Source organism: Anolis sagrei, chromosome 3 (genome assembly GCF_037176765.1).
Source record: "Anolis sagrei isolate rAnoSag1 chromosome 3, rAnoSag1.mat, whole genome shotgun sequence".
Classification (NCBI taxonomy): domain Eukaryota; kingdom Metazoa; phylum Chordata; class Lepidosauria; order Squamata; family Dactyloidae; genus Anolis; species Anolis sagrei.
The window spans coordinates 77,081,314-77,097,355 of NC_090023.1; the positions used below are offsets into that span (position 1 = coordinate 77,081,314).

Genomic DNA, 16,042 nt, shown 5'->3' on the forward strand with positions numbered 1-16,042 from the left:
AATCTTACAGAGAAACTATGTAAAGATAGATAGTACAAGGGTATATAATCATAGCACATGCAATTCATGCATAAAATCCAGTACTATAATAGGTGGATTTAGTGAGTCAACTCAAGTTTATACTATCAGTTACATTTAGGACCATGCATTAATATTTCTAGGGAAGAAAAAAAATCCAATATAAGAACAAGTAGAAATATGAGAACCACCCAGTTATCTAAGGATATCAATTTTAAGTAAGTAGAAAGAAAGAAATATATAATATTAACAATACTTGTTTTGCTTATATCTGTTCTCAAATGGGGTTCCAAATGGTATCATATCAAAATAAATGATTGAATCTAAATGACTCAAAAGCATGCAACAAGCAACAAAATGTTTTGGTATCAGTAGTGCTGCCAAATGGATTTAGACTTGATAATTCCTTTGGACTTCATTCCCTTGATCTACAAGTTAAAGTTTTATACATCCCCCCCCCCCCAAAGCAGATTGGCAGCCAATGAAAGGATTGCTCTTACCTGCATTTTGAATTGGGCCCAGAAGCAGATCACCTGCTCCATTGGTTGCCGATCTGCTTCTGGGCCCAATTCAAAATGCAGGTGAGAGCAATCCTTTCACTCATTTCTAGGCAGAATGTGAAACAATGTATTTACAGAAAACATTAGTTTTGTATTTACTCACTTGTTGTTTCCAGTTTCTGTCTTTTGTTGTGGGAGGGAGAATGTTTCAAATGGCTAGTAGTCAGCTGTACCATCAGTACAATTTCAGTTTTCTGTAATGTAGATAGTGGATTATTTAAATAGGTATACAACTACTAGTAAATATATTTCAGTTTTAATGGATTTTAAGGTGTTATCAAAATCTTTCTGTTGCATGCATTTGGTGTAATAAACATATATCATTTCCTTAATTTTTCTTGTCATTTTCTATTGTGATATGCTCACCGATGACCTGCAGAAGGGATATTCCAATTTATGCACATTCAAAATTTGAATTTTGTTACATTAAAAAAATAACTTGATCATATGCAGTGAAGGATTTCTTGCTTGATTTGACTTTGGAGCATTTTATGTATTAAATCTTGTAGGCCTGATAGTCTATTTGGACATTATAGTACCAGTATTAATTCCTATAAAGGTAGTGGAATATAGTTCTCCTCCTCAACCTCTTTTCTCTGGAATTTTAGTCTTAATTTGTTTTTTTATGAAGAATTCAGCCAATGCTGTTAGTCCATAGCATCCTGTTGTTTTCCAAGTTACAATTTTTATTATTTTTATGACTTGCATACACAATTGAATTTGCAGAATGTCAAATGTATACGGGCACAGCAGTATTGAAGCAACTAGTCAGAGGAGTAGCATGTTGGTGATGTGAACTACGATAGCACAGCATTTTCCATTTGCTATGTCATTGTTTTGAAGGGAACTCTCTTTTTGGCTTAAAGGTGAATCTTAAAAAGTCAGCCAGACTCCATGAGGTTTGAAGCAAAAAATCTCTTTATTTCAAGTGTGGCCGCACTGAGACAGGGACAGCGAGACAATCAGATGTCTATCAAAAAAGCTGCCTGTGCCATCTGATCTTTTCAATCTGATTCTTATACCCTTTTTCTGCCGTGTCATGAACAGATCCACCCCTCTTCCAAACTTTCTTTCAAAACATGTTCTTTCACCTCCTTTCCTTTCAACTCTACAAGGACAGAGCCCTTTTACCCACTTAGGAGTCTCTTGTACCAATGTTATGACTGCAGATCCTTGGATGTCATCTTGTCCTGTCCTTCAGCCCTGCATCCTGTTCTTTCCTGTTCTCTTCCAAAACTGTCTCTCCTCTTGTCCTTGCACCTTTTCTATGGCAAAGGACAAGACTCTCCCTTAGGCTTTTACAGTTTTCAGCATTTTTCCAATAGGCACTAATAATTTCCTAATAAGCTCTATTCACCCCTTCACTCCCCCGTTTTTTTTCTTTTTGCGAAAGCTGAAGATACAGAAGCTGAAGCAAAATCAATATCTAGTTATGAGATTTTTATAATATTCAGGTTTTCTTGCAACTAGTACTAATTGACGTGAAGTAGGAATCGCACTTGCGGTACATTTATGACATATCTTCATGATGATGGGAAAACACATTACCATTAAAACAAATATAAAAATCAACATAACAATACCCAAGAATAATCCTTTTAACCATCCAAAACTTGGTAACCATGAGGTCAGCCCATTCCACCAATTTCCATCTGCTTGGGAGTAGGTAGCTCGTACCTTGGTAATAATCTCATGGAGTTTAGTAACATCTTCCTCAATCTGACCTGACTTGTTGATATAGTGACATGTGGTATTTAGCCATACACAAAGACCCCCCCTGCTTGGTCAACAGGTAATCTAAGGCCAGTTTATGCTGCATTAGCATCCCTGCTAGGGAATCCACTTCCTTTTGAAGCATTATTAACCCATGGATTGAAGAATTGGCTAGGCATTCTATTTGGGCAGATATTCTCCTGATTTGTCTGATGTTCAGACCCACTCCTACCGCTGGGAAAAATATCGCTCCGAGTCTTTCTCCCTCAGTCAGGTAAGTATGTCAGTATGTCATATCATAGCCCTCATATATTAATTTTTAATATAATTTAGTTCTGGAGTAGAGTGGTTTAGAAGAGTGCACCAAGTTAGATCAAATTTGTGCTGAATCCCCCCCCCCCCCTCTTTAGAATGAGGAGAGGACCTCCTTTTCTTCCACTGGGTGTTTTTATTGCATTTTTCCCCTTTTCTTTCAGAAAATATTTATGTAATGTATAATGTATGTATTGTATAATTACTCACCTATTCCTTTTCAACAGCCAGTGTTTCCCTCTTCTATTATATGGATAATGGGAATATTTTAGGAGGTTATATTAAGAAGGAGGTGTTAACAAGTTGAGGGGCTATTTATCTGTTCTCAAAATTACCGTGATCCTACAATTTATGCTAAATGAAAAAGCAGCTTTTAGTTGCAGTACTATTTGAAATTGTCAAAAGCAGCTTCATCCAAAAGACCCAGACCAAGAAAAGCAGGTCCGTATGTCAAGTACAAATTTTAATATGGCATTTGGCCATGCCAAACCCTGATTTTGTGTTTACTGCCCATTTTTACTTATTTGACTCATGTTTTTATAATGTATAATTTACAAGTAATGGATTGTAATTGTCCCTCTTTCCATGATGGGTCAAATGCTAATGGCAAAAATTCAATTATCTTTTGAAGAAAGAAAAAAAGAGACCTTGTGAAATTGTCCTCTTAAGGGCTCTTGAATTAATGGTGAGGTTGTTGTGAAATGGTGTGTATATGGGCCCTGGACTTTAGCAACTTTTCCTTCTCCTTCACTGTGATTTTGGATGATTATTGCTTTGTGATTCTTGTTAGTTTTGGGAGTATTTAATTTTCCATGCAGAACCGTTTTCATATCAGTGACATAATCAGTATAAAGTTGGAATGTGGAACAGATGATATTAACTGTGTTTCCTCCTTACTTAGGCACTATTCTTCGGCGTCATCGGGTTCCACTTCCGCCTCCTAATGAAGACCAGTTCTATACTATAGAAAATTTCAATCTTGACACAGATATTATCTTTTATGGTCGAAGGTATAGGATTACAGATTGTGATCAGTTCACCAAAAACTTTTTGAGGAAGATGGGAGTCAGATTAAACCCTGCACAGACTCGTCCTGATGACCCCTACACTAAAGAACGTCAAAAGGTTAGCTGTATTTGCAAAGCTAAAATAATCCAAATGTTTACAGATTGCATAAAAGATGGATTAAAAGCTTCATTAGTTGCTAATGTTGTGAATATATTTTATTTGTGAAGGAAAAAATCTTCTTAAAAGGTAAAAGCATGCTTTATTAGATTACATTTTACCACTAAGGTAGGCGAAAACATGGATGAGCAGATGAATATATTTTAGAATTGTACACAAATTGTTACACAATTTGCAGTTGCATTTTCTTCTGTTTACCATTAAAATTGATGCTTTCAACACACCTATCTACCAAATTTTTGTGTGTGTCCGCTGTAGATAGTAATATATGCATGATATTGACTAGAAATTCATTGAAAACCAGTACCGGACAAGTAGAAAAGAAAATGCTTTACATGCATCATAATAGTGCAGTCCTGTGTACACCAACAGAGACCAAGCTCTTTTGAGCATAGTGTGACTTCAGAGTGCAGAGGGTGTATAGGAGTGTGTATGAAATGTCTTTCCCTTCAAATTTATTTATAATGGAAATAAAACATTCTCTGCCAGGAACGTGGCATGCAAAATGATATAAAGCACCATAAAAACAATGTTAATCTCCCAGAAAAAGCAGTATGATCCGTTACAGTTGTAACAGTAGTTATTTTACTGCTCTGGAAAAAGACATATATTACATCTGCATGTTATTTTTGCATCTCTTTGAGATTTTCAACTGATTTATCGTCAATGTCTCCTCTGTGTTAAACTCCCCAGACCTTTGCAGAAAGGGTTTTGTGTACTGATTGTTGCATTTGAAGGATACAAATTTTGATTAATTCATCACTAAATGTGACTCACTGGTAAATAAGTATCCTTTTGCATGTTCCTATATATACCAGTAGAAGTGAAGAAGGGAAATGTTTAAGCCTTTTATGAAAGAGGAGAATTCTTTAAAAACCCAACCTAATGGTGGATTGATGATTAATGTTTGTTTGCTCACTGTTGACAGTGATCCATGACAAAGTATATGCTTGTAATGTAAATAAATATTTAGATGATAATATGTTTGAGCTGATAAAGGGATGAAAGCTGGGCGCAAACAATCTACATTTTTCAGGTCATCGGTAGTGGAGAAATTCTCGGTTGTTAACAGAGCCACGGCATAAGTAATATATTCCGTAACCCACCATGAGGAGAGAAATAAAATTATTATTATTATTATTATTATTATTATTATTATTAAAGTTCTAGAAAGGCAGGATGGTTGAAGATTGGAACGTTTAGTGTAAAAAGGCACAAGAAGTTGATAATTGAAACTGAAAAATGGAATAGAAGGAAAGTGGCTGAAATAAAGGAGGCATAATAGAAAGCTTACAAGTAGGAATCTGAGGGAAAGCTGGATGGAGCTAAAGATACTGGCATAGAAGAGACTAGAAGGAAAAGGAGGATGCTGAAAAAGATATGCTGCGAGATCTCATAACGAATGGGAGGAAAAGTTTTATTTCTCTTAACAAAACAAAAACAGTTAAAGGGTGGGATAGAAAAAGAAAACATTGGAAGGGGAGTAGAAAACAAGTTGCAAGTTAGGTGGATGAAATAACAGAATAGATTAGAGAGAATGAGAAAGAATTCTATGCTATGGCTAAAAATAGACTTCCATTGAAGAGGTTAAGGAAGGGGGAGTCTTATGATGGGGATGAGCCTGAACTTCAGTTATCTGGGGAAAAGAAGTGAAATTGAGGGAAATACAATGGAAGGGAAGACAATGGATTATTAGACCATGAGTACGAAGACATAAGCTGAAGAAAAAACAAGAAGGAAGGATGCAGGAAGCAAAGTCCCAAAAGAAGTATGATGAAAGAAAGATGAGTAGGCTTTCCCCACTTATCTAACTATGGCTGGATCTACACTGCCCTATATCCCAGGATCTGATCCTAGAGTATCTGCTTATCCCAGATTATCTGACAGTGGATACTCATATAATCCAGTTCAAAGCAGATAATCTGGGATTAGATCCTGAGACATAGCGCAGTGTAGATCCAGCCTAAATGTTTTGTCAGTCTTTTTATTGTCTTGTAATGTTTCCCAGCAAGTTTGTTTCTGAGAAAAAAATGAGAGATACATCGGGGAGAGATTAGCTAAAATCAGTTAAATGGACACTTCTTGACCTGGGTTAAACTTAATTTTGTATTTCATTGAAACTTCTCAGTGTCATTCATTAAAACTGTAGCAGTAATCTGAATCATTGTAGAACTATTATAATTATTTGCAATACTCCTTGGAGGCAAGTAAATATCACTACAACCTTTTAAGTAGCAACTTTTACCATAGTTGTCTTCTGTTAAGTATAGCTGTACTATTGTAACTTTCATTTAGGCCCCATCTACACTGACCATTTAATGCAATTCGAAGCTAGCTTCAAACTGCACTGGCCAAACAACAGACTTCTAGGAAAGCTCCTGAAAGAAATCCCTTAATGTGCATCAGTGCTCTGTGGTTTGTGTAAACTGGTTCTAGGATTTCATATGTAATCACAGTGAAACCATTTTCTTCAATACCAATTTGAAACCGATGTAAGTGGTCAGTTAGATGTGCCCCAAGTATCAATTTCTGTGATGCTGTTTTGTCTCAGTACTATAGTTCAAGACAATGTGAAATAAGAGGGAAAATAGAATCTGAATCAAATAATAATTCTGCTTCAAAATTAAACCAACATTAGCTAAATCTGTTTCTTAGTCTTATTTCATTAAATGAATGTGTCAATTACCCCAAGTTATCCATGATTTCTGGTTTGGAGAGGATGAAATGAGAGGTATATTTACTTGAACTGCATATAACCATGGTCGAGGAAGCTATATATCTGTGGATATAACCATTGGTATTTATTTTCTATACAGGCGGTCCCCAAGTTACAAACATCCATCTTACAAATGAATCAAAGTTACAGGCAGGGGTGAAAAAACAGGAAGTGAGAAAAATTCACTCCTGAAAGAGTTATCATGAGGACAAGGTGGTGCAACTGAACCTTTATCAACTGTCCTTGTTTCCACAACAAGCCATTAAAAAAAAATCCAATGATCACAGGGTGCAGAAAGTGAGGTGAAATCTTCTGAACAGGGGCACAGAAAGCAAAACAAACACCACAGGGGTGTTAACCCTTCCCTATGCTTCCCAAAGCTTTTTATCTATCTATCGATCTATCTATCTATCTTGAGTTACACTTTAAAAATGTACCTGTTCAGACTTAAATACAAGTTCAGCTAAAGAACAAACCTACAGAACCCATGTTGTTCGTAAGTTGGGAACTGGCTGTACTTGGTAAAATGTAAGCCAAGCCTTTGATATCTCTTGCACCAATTCAAGGTTCTCTGAACATGTTGTTCCATAGCTTGTTAATCTCACTGTTGCATTGTTCCAGTTGTGATCACATCTACATTTTTCTCAATCTCTCCCCATCCCTTGCTCACATGAATTAATTTTCCTTGTTCTTATCTCTTGCATTTCTCAGGTCTCTTCATCATATGCTTGTTTTCTCTCACAGAAGACATATTGCAAAGTCATCTCTTTTCCATATTTATTTATTTGATTTGCTTCTATATCTCTGATCCTTTTCACTTTTTTTTTTGCTCTCATTTATAGCCACCACTTGGTTCAATTCTAAATCTTATTCAACAGGCCTGATATAACAAAGGAATAATTTTAAAGTACCATTAGAATATGCATTTTGAAACTAGAAGAACTGCATGGTTAGGTTTAAGTCTGGTTCAGGTATCAGTGATCTGAGAATTAAAGCTATCTTCTCCTTGTCAGGTCCCCACCTCCCTATGTTCCACTAATGATTACATGTAGAAAAACTAAAGCGTGACAGTCATATAAGATAACTAGAGGATTGTTGGTATTGACACACATTTTTTTCAATTTTTAGGTATAGAAAGATCCTTTCTTATAATAGAGATGTATTATTTGTTTTGGTTGCATGCTGCAAGTTTTTGGACTACCACCTCACACGCTTCATAGGAAATCTTTTACAAAACAGGAGCTTTTTTGTTGAATTCCAGGACCATAGAAGCAGATTGCAAAAACAGAAGAATGGCCTGCCTCAGGGGAGCATGCTTGCTCCATCAGTATTTAAAATTTACACAAATGATCAGCCACTGCCAGAAGAGACAGAGAGTTTCATCTTTGCTGATGATTGTGCCATCACTGCCCAAGCGGGAAGCTTTGAAATGGTTGAACACGCGCTCTCTGAAGCTTTAGATGCTCTTACTACCTATTACAGGGAAAACCAGCTGATTCCTAACTAATCTAAAACACAGATGGGTGCTTTTCATCTTAAGAACAGACAAACATCTTGAGCTCTGAAGATTACCTGGGAAGGAATCCCACTGGAGCATAGCAGCACACCCAAATACCTTGGAGTTACCCTGGACCGTGCTCTGACCTACAAGAAGCACTGCTTGAATATCAAGAAAAAAGTGAGTGCTAGAAATAATATCATACAACAGCTGACTGGCACAACCTGGGTATCACAACCAGATAGTGAAGACCTTTGCCCTTGCGCTTTGCTACACTGCTGCTAAGCACACACACTCAGTTAAAACAGTGGATGTGGCTCTTAATGAGACATGCTGCATTATCACAGGATGTCTACACCCTACACCACTGGAGAAATTACACTATTTGGCTGGTATTGCACCACCTGACATCTGTTGGGAAGTAGTAGCCAATAATGAAAGGACCAAGGCAGTGACATCTTTGGCCCATCCCCTGTTTGGATATCAGCCAGCATGCCAATGCCTCAAATCAAGAAATAGTTTTCTAAGATCTACAGAGATATTCACAGGAACACCTCAGCAAGCGAGAGTCCAAATGTGGCAGGCTATAACCTGGAACTTCAATCCATGGCTGATACTGGAGGAGAGACTCGATCCTGGGCACACAGAAGACTGGGCAACTTGGGAGGCACTGAACAGACTGCGCTCCGGCACCATGAAATGCAGAGCCAACCTTAAGAAATGGGGCCACAAAGTGGAGTCCACAACGTGCGAGTGTGGAGAAGAGCAAACCAACTGACCACCTATTACAGTGCAATCTGAGCCCTGTCACATGCACAATGGAGGACCTTCTTATAGCAGCACCAGAGGCACTCCAGTTGGCCAGCTACTGGTCAAAGGACATTTAGTATAATGCCAAGCTTTTAAACGTTGTGTTTTTAAATACATTACAACTATACCCTCAGTTCACTTCTGATACGATAAAAAAGTAATTGTTTTGCTTTGTATGGATAGCTTTGCAAATCCTTAATTTTAATAATTGTTACTGTTAATAAAGGTGGGGTTTTCAATTTTATAAATTGAATTATATGACAGAGAGGGAAAGGTAAGGGAGAATAAAATTAAACAATGGCTTGGGCAAGAAAACTGGTTACAGATAAGAGCAATCTGTGCATATTGCAAAACAAAAGAAAATATCAATATGGTTAAGAGAGAAGATACCGCCTTTTTAAAGATAATAAGAGAAAAAGGGGAAGGAAAGAAGGCACAGGCCAGCAAAATATATACAATGCTAATAGAGGCCGATGGATGTACAATACAGGACTTGAAAACAGAGTTACAAATCTTGGAACAAGAAATGAGAAATGTGGTAGAGATAATAGGGATGGAAAGGAATACTAAAGTACGAGAAACGAGGAGGAAAATATTGCACAAATGGTATCGCACACCCTGCCAATTAGCATACTACTATAAAGAGGGGAGTAGTCAGTGCTGGCATGGATGCCACCAGAAAGGGCACTTTATGCACATGATGTGGGAATGTGAATATGTACAAGATTTTTGGCAGACTATACAAAATGTGTCAAATCAAATATTAGGAAATGAGTGGGTCATAACAAAGGAATTAGCGGTATTAGGGAAAAGAGAGGAAATGGGAAATAAAAGGGAAATAAAAGAAGCAATAATTGAATGTGCACAAGCAGTAATAGTATTAGGGTGGAAAGATAAATCAAAATGGACAATAAATAAATGGTACCATTATATGGTGGAGCAAATGGAATTTGAAATTATGAATGTGAAATTAAATGATTTTAAAATCAATGAAAATCGAATGAGAGAAATGGAAGATAGATGGACAAGGGTAATGAACTATATTATGAATGATTCTGGAGATCAGGTCATAAGAAATAAGATACAAATGCTATATAGCATATAGGATGGAAATGTATAAAGATAAAGAAATAATGATTGTCTCAAAAAGAAATGAATATCTGAAAGATAATAATCCTCATGTTGGTGGTGGGAATTGTAAATGTTTTGTGTGTGCAAGGTATGTATTTTCTGTATTGTAAAAATAAAAAGTCGGGGGAAAAAGTAAAAAAAAAAGGGTTTTCAATTTTTTCTTGTTGTGAAAATGAAACCATCATTCAAATCTGTGCTTACATTAAACCTTTGTTTCATTTGCTATAATTCTTTTGAAATGTGCCCTATTTTACTGAAATTCCTGAGTGGCTCACCACAAAGGACAACAGAATATGGATATTCATGGTTATAGTTAAATTGAATCCTGGTTTTATTTAAAGCAGAGATTCTCATCGTTCCTAGAGCTGGGAAGGTTCCTAGAGCTGGGAAGGTGACTAACCTGCCTCTAATGGACCCAGGAGGGTGATTCCTCCCTCCCTCACTGTAAATTTTTTAAAAATCTGGAAAAGACCCCTCATGCCCTGTAGAGGACATGAGGGGCAATTTTTCCATATTCTTTCTAGCATGATTTAAGGCCAAAAGGGGTTTTTCTAATCTAGAAGTCACTAGAACCTGTATATTACTCATTATTTAACCTGACATAAAGATATACTGTGTAATTTAAAAACTTTAAAAAGCTAAGATTGTCATGCAAATAAGAATTGATTCTTTTAGAGTTTGCTGTAGTTAGGCAGCAGAAATTTGAGAAATAATTCTTTTTTTGTTTTTACCTCCAGTTGATAGACAGTATGACACCTTTGCGTCCATACGAACGCTTTGACACACTTCGACAGTTTTTGGAGCATGATGGACATGTTTTACGCTTTTATGGTATTTGGGATGACACAGAAACTATGTTTGGGGATGCACGAGAAATGGTGCTACATTATTTTTTGTCTGATGATACCATTGAAGTAAAAGAAGTGATACCAATGAACTCAGGTCGGGATACTATACCTCTGTTTCTCAATAGGCAGAAGCTACCAAAAGTAAGCATTCCTATATCTTTCTCTGACTGTAAAAGGGTATTTACAGACTAAAATTTGTTTAGTAATCAAGATGCTTGGAATATTTTGGATGCAATCCATCAAATTTTTGATTCCTTAATCCAAATAAAATATTGATGAGCTTTAAGGATTTAAGTCAGACAGTGGATCCTTTCAGTTCAGTACTGCTCGAAAATGAAACAAAGAAAGAATGGTAGTTACATGAAATGTGTACCTTAAGAGCATTATAATTGACCAATATATATAATATTTCTTGAAGAATTTTAATATAGATATATCCCCAAATATGTATATGCTCTTAACAAGATTATTGATTACAACAGTAGATAAGCATCCTGAAACTTTAAGTGAGTTTTGCAGCTGTATGCATTGACAATGAGAGTGGTACATTGCTGTACAGGGACGACAATTTGAACATAAACTTGTAATTTAAGATAGAATTTGTGATTGAGTTCAGATCATTATTATAACATATATTCTTAAATGTAAGTATATTTACTTAGTCTTCAAATAATCACCATAGCTTCCAATAGTTTTTAAAGTGTATACTGTTTTGGGACATCCCATATATTAGTACAATTTAGCCTTCCATGTTAAATAATATGCCTTTCTAGGAAAACAAGGGGAAAAAAGCTTGGACGGAATGTTATTGCCCTTTCTCAGTTTTCAGTTTTTTAATTCTTAGTGATTGAAAATGCAATTCCATAAAATACTTTATGATCAGCTAGTTCCATCTTCTGTTTAAAAACATCCATGAAACTCAACTGTTCATCATAATGCTTGAGTTCAGAAGAAGTCAGTGAAATGTATTGTTTTGTTCCATTTAAAGCTTTGAGGGAAAATGTCTTCAACTTCATGAATCAATTACACTGTGAAATATGAGAATACTCATCGCTTCATGGAACAGCATATGTTTGACATAAAGAGGTCCAGCTTCAATCTTAGATATCACCAGATAAAAAGTTAAGATAGTAGGTAACATGAAAGCCATGTGCCAGATTCTCTGGAGAAGTCACTGTTAGAGGAGACAGTATTGGACTGCATAGACAAATAATCATACCATATAACAATTTCAGAAGCAGATAACTCCTGATATTCTCATGCTGTTTTCATAGTTATAGATATTAACAGCCTATTTTTTTGCCTCCTGCACTCCAGTATGCTCCAGTTGGACTGTACCAACCTGGTACAATTACGGATCGGACGGTCTTGAATGTTTTTGGAGGACTAGTGGGGAATAAAGGCCGTTACATTCTGGACAATTGTAAGGTAAGCACATATATGTGCCTGTACTCTATAGCATGCATGATTAAGGAACCTGTGACTTTCTAGGTGTTGTTGGACCACAACAGGACAAAGTAGCTTTTGGTCAGTCAAAAGGGATCAATCAAGGGATCAGGATTCAGTCTGTGTCTGAATGCAACCTCATGTTCCCAACATGGGTGTACTCCTGGATTCAGATTTCAGCCCAGGTTTAGCAGCCAGGAATGCATTTATGGAATGCAGGATTTTGCTGGTCAGGAATGCGCGGGCTTTGAGATCAGCAGAGGAGGCTCTTCTCTCAATTCTGGCACTGTCTCAATCACAGTTGGTGGGGACGAGAGAGAGGGCCTTCTATGTAGTGGCTCCCTGGCTCTGGAATACCCTTCCAAAAGACATTAGGTTAGCCACTACCCTTGAGTCCTTCCGATCCAGCCTAAAAACATGGATTTTTAAGCAGGCTTTTGGCCTCGAGTAGGCTGAAATGGGTCCATATGAGATTGACATTTTGGCACTTTAGTTGTGATTTGAAGGCAGCTAGTTTTACCTAAAATCCGCATAGTTAAAGCAATGGTATTCCCCATAGTCACCTACAGATGTGAGAACTGGACCATAGGGAAGGCTGAGCGAAAGAAGATAGATGCTTTTGAACTGTCGTGTTGGAGGAAAGTTCTGAGAGTGCCTTGGACCGCCAGAAGATCCAACCAGTCCATACTTCAGGAAATTAAGAACAACTACTCACTGGAGGGAAGGATAGTAGAGGCAAAGATGAAGTATTTTGGCCACATCATGAGAAGAAAGGAAAGTTTAGAGAAGACAATTATGCTGGGGAAAATGGAAGGAAAAAGGAGGAGGGGTCGACCAAGGGCAAGATGGATGGATGGGATCCTTGAAGTGACTGGATTGACCTTGAAGGAGCTGGGGGTGATGACGGCCGACATCGAGCTTTGGCATGGGCTGGTCCATGAGGTCACAAAGAGTCGGAAACAACTGAATGAATGAACAACAACGAAGTTTTACTTACAGATGATCTGCACATTAAACTGTTTTTATTTTATGTGTTGATAGTGGTTGTTTTTATAAATTTTATGTAATATTGTTTTTATACTCATGAACCGTTTGTTATAAACTACACTTGTCGTGCCTTGTAAGCCACACCAGATCCCTTTTGGGAGATGGTGGCAGGATATAAATGAAGATGATGATGATAATTAAGATGATGATGATTTATCCAGCTAAACATAGTGCACCAGCTGTTATTGAGAAAGCAGATTGAGCTCCATTGATAAATACTTTTAGATTATGTCATACACTTTTGGATTTGCTTATGGAAAGTTTTGGAAATGGCATTATGCCCAAAATGCTGGAGTCGGACTGCTGATTGGGGTTGCTTACAGGGGACATAGAACTTCCTTGTTGAAACAGCTTCACTGGCTCCTTACTGATCCATTTCTGGACTAATTTCAAAGTACTGGTTATGATCTGTAAATCACCGTATATCTTGAACTCAGACTATCTACCAAGTTTTAGGATCTTCATGGGAGGGCATCTATGTATTTCATTTGTGTGCCACTTTTCTTCCAGTATGGGATCCAAAGCAGTATTAGAAACATGTTCAATAAAACTTAAAAACAATTAAAGTTCACCACATTTTGAAATCATTTTAACAACAAACAAAAATTTTGAAAGATAAGTAAAACACGCCCCCTGCTTTTCTTTTCTTTTTTCTTTTGGGTCATGTCAAGAGCGACTTGAGAAACTGCAAGTCACTTCTGGTGTGAGAGAATTGGCTGTCTCCAAGGATGTTGCCCAGGGGACGCCCGGATGATTTGATGTTTTTTTTTTAATCATCCTTGTGGGAGGCTTCTCTCATGTCCCCGCATGAGGAGCTGGAGTTGATAGAGGGAGCCCATCCGCCTCTCCCTGGATTTGAACCAGCGACCTGTCAGTCTTCAGTCCTGCCAGCACAGGGGTTTAACCCACTGCGCCACCGGGGGCTCTGCCCCCTGCTTATACATTATATATCTGTTAATGGTACTGTGTTTTCTAGCATATAAGATGACTTTTTAACCCTGGAAAATCTCCTCAGAAATCGGGGGTCATCTAATATGCTGGGTATAAAATTTATTCTATTAAAGATTTTGGAAGGGATGAGTGAATGTTGCTTAAAGGTTGAGTGCTTACTTCGGCAAGGGTGCCAAACAAAAGCCTCAAGTCTTCTAGGTGGCTTTTCCTCCTCCACTCCATTGCCCAGTGGCTCCCTCATGTTGCCTCTGCCGAGGTAGGCATGGAGTGAAGGAGCCCCTCGGGGAGACTGAAGCCTGACAGAGGGAGCCAAGTGATGCCAGAGGGGCGCAACAGCAGCTGTTTCGGGTGCCCTGCTCCAGCAGGAGGGCAGATGGCTGCCTCCCCCGCCCGTGATGTCCCAAGGGGCACGATCTGAGGAGGAGAGGAGGGAGGGGGGAGGAAGAGGAGGGCAGAGGGAGAGAGAGTGCTGGGAGGAGGAGCGGCAAGCTGCATTGCCATGGAGACCACTCGGTTGTCCCCGCCGCTGCTGGCCTAGTTCTGGCTCAGCCTTGCCATGAGCCTCCAACAGAAGATGACGCTCAAGTCTGGAGCAAAGAAAGCTCTCCTCCTCCTCAGGCTTGGCAGGAGGAAGAGAAGGGAGGAAAGGGGAGGGGGAGGAGCATTGCCATGGAGACCGCTGGGCTGTCCCCGCTGCCGGCCTATGCTGGCTCTCTCTCGCCATGAGCCTCCGGCAGAAGACGACCCTTAAGCCCAGAGAGAAGAAAGCTCTCTCAAGCTACTACAAAAAAGAGGTGTGTTTAATCCGGTGAGTATATCTTAAACACTCAATTTTAGATGGAAAATCCCCAGTCATCTTGTACCCAGAAAATACGGGAGGAAGAAGAAGAAGAAGAGGAGGAGACTCATATTTATTTATTATTATTTATTTCGAGTACTTCTACCCCGCCCTTCTCAACCCCCTAGCGGGGACTCAGGGCGGCTTACAACCGGCACAATTCGATGCCAACAATTCAACAAGTAAAATACATAGCAGCAGTAATCACAAATAGTTAAAAACAATCAATTCCCCTGCCTTCCCCTGCAGATCTTAGAACTCTGGCCGGTTCATATGGGGAGAACCTGTCTTTCATGTAATTAGGACCTAAACTTTCTATCCCAGTACCATTTATTTATTTATTATTTATTTACTTACAGTATTTGTATCCGCTTTTCTCACCCCGAGGGGGACTCAAAGCTGTTTACACATAAGTAATGGCAAAATTCAATGCCAGTACAAACAATTACAATTATACACTACAATTAGACATGAATCAAGTTAAAAACAGTGCATCTACAAGCAATAAAACAATAATTAAAGCAATAAAACAGTCTTGTCCGTCAAATTGCCATTCCATGACAGACATGGGAGAGAGTCTTCTTATTGGTTGCTCCCAGGGTAATGACCTTTCTCTCTCTTCTTCCATTAATATGCAGATTCCTTTTTATTTAAGGAGGCCTCAAGTTGTTGTTTCAGAAAGAGCTTTTAGTGGGCTGTGCTATGATTTTACCTTTATTTTGTTTTAAACTGTTTTAACTTTAAAAAAGAATTGTTTTTAAATAAAAAAACATCTGTACTAATTAGTAGGGCTGGGCAACCACGGAAAAATTTGTTTCTAAACTCGATTCTTTTTTGGGGTTTTTTGCGTTTAGATATTTAAATGAATTCCGAAATTTTTCTTTAAAAAAGTTCGATATTTACGAAATTTCGTAAATTACGAAACAATTACGAAACGATTTCGATACAAATTGATTTGTTAATGGCGGA

At 38.0% G+C, this 16,042-nt stretch overlaps 1 protein-coding gene across 1 annotated transcript in view; it reads left to right on the forward strand.

Annotated features, from left to right (window-relative positions):
• The window catches only part of EFHC2 (EF-hand domain containing 2), a 78,904-nt gene that overhangs the window by 27,198 nt on the left and 35,664 nt on the right, over positions 1-16,042 (forward strand). Inside the window, exons 4-6 of the mRNA XM_060770230.2 lie at positions 3,505-3,728; positions 10,681-10,932; positions 12,109-12,219. Coding sequence (XP_060626213.2) covers positions 3,505-3,728; positions 10,681-10,932; positions 12,109-12,219 — 587 coding nt within the window. The remainder of the gene's footprint in view (positions 1-3,504; positions 3,729-10,680; positions 10,933-12,108; positions 12,220-16,042) is intronic.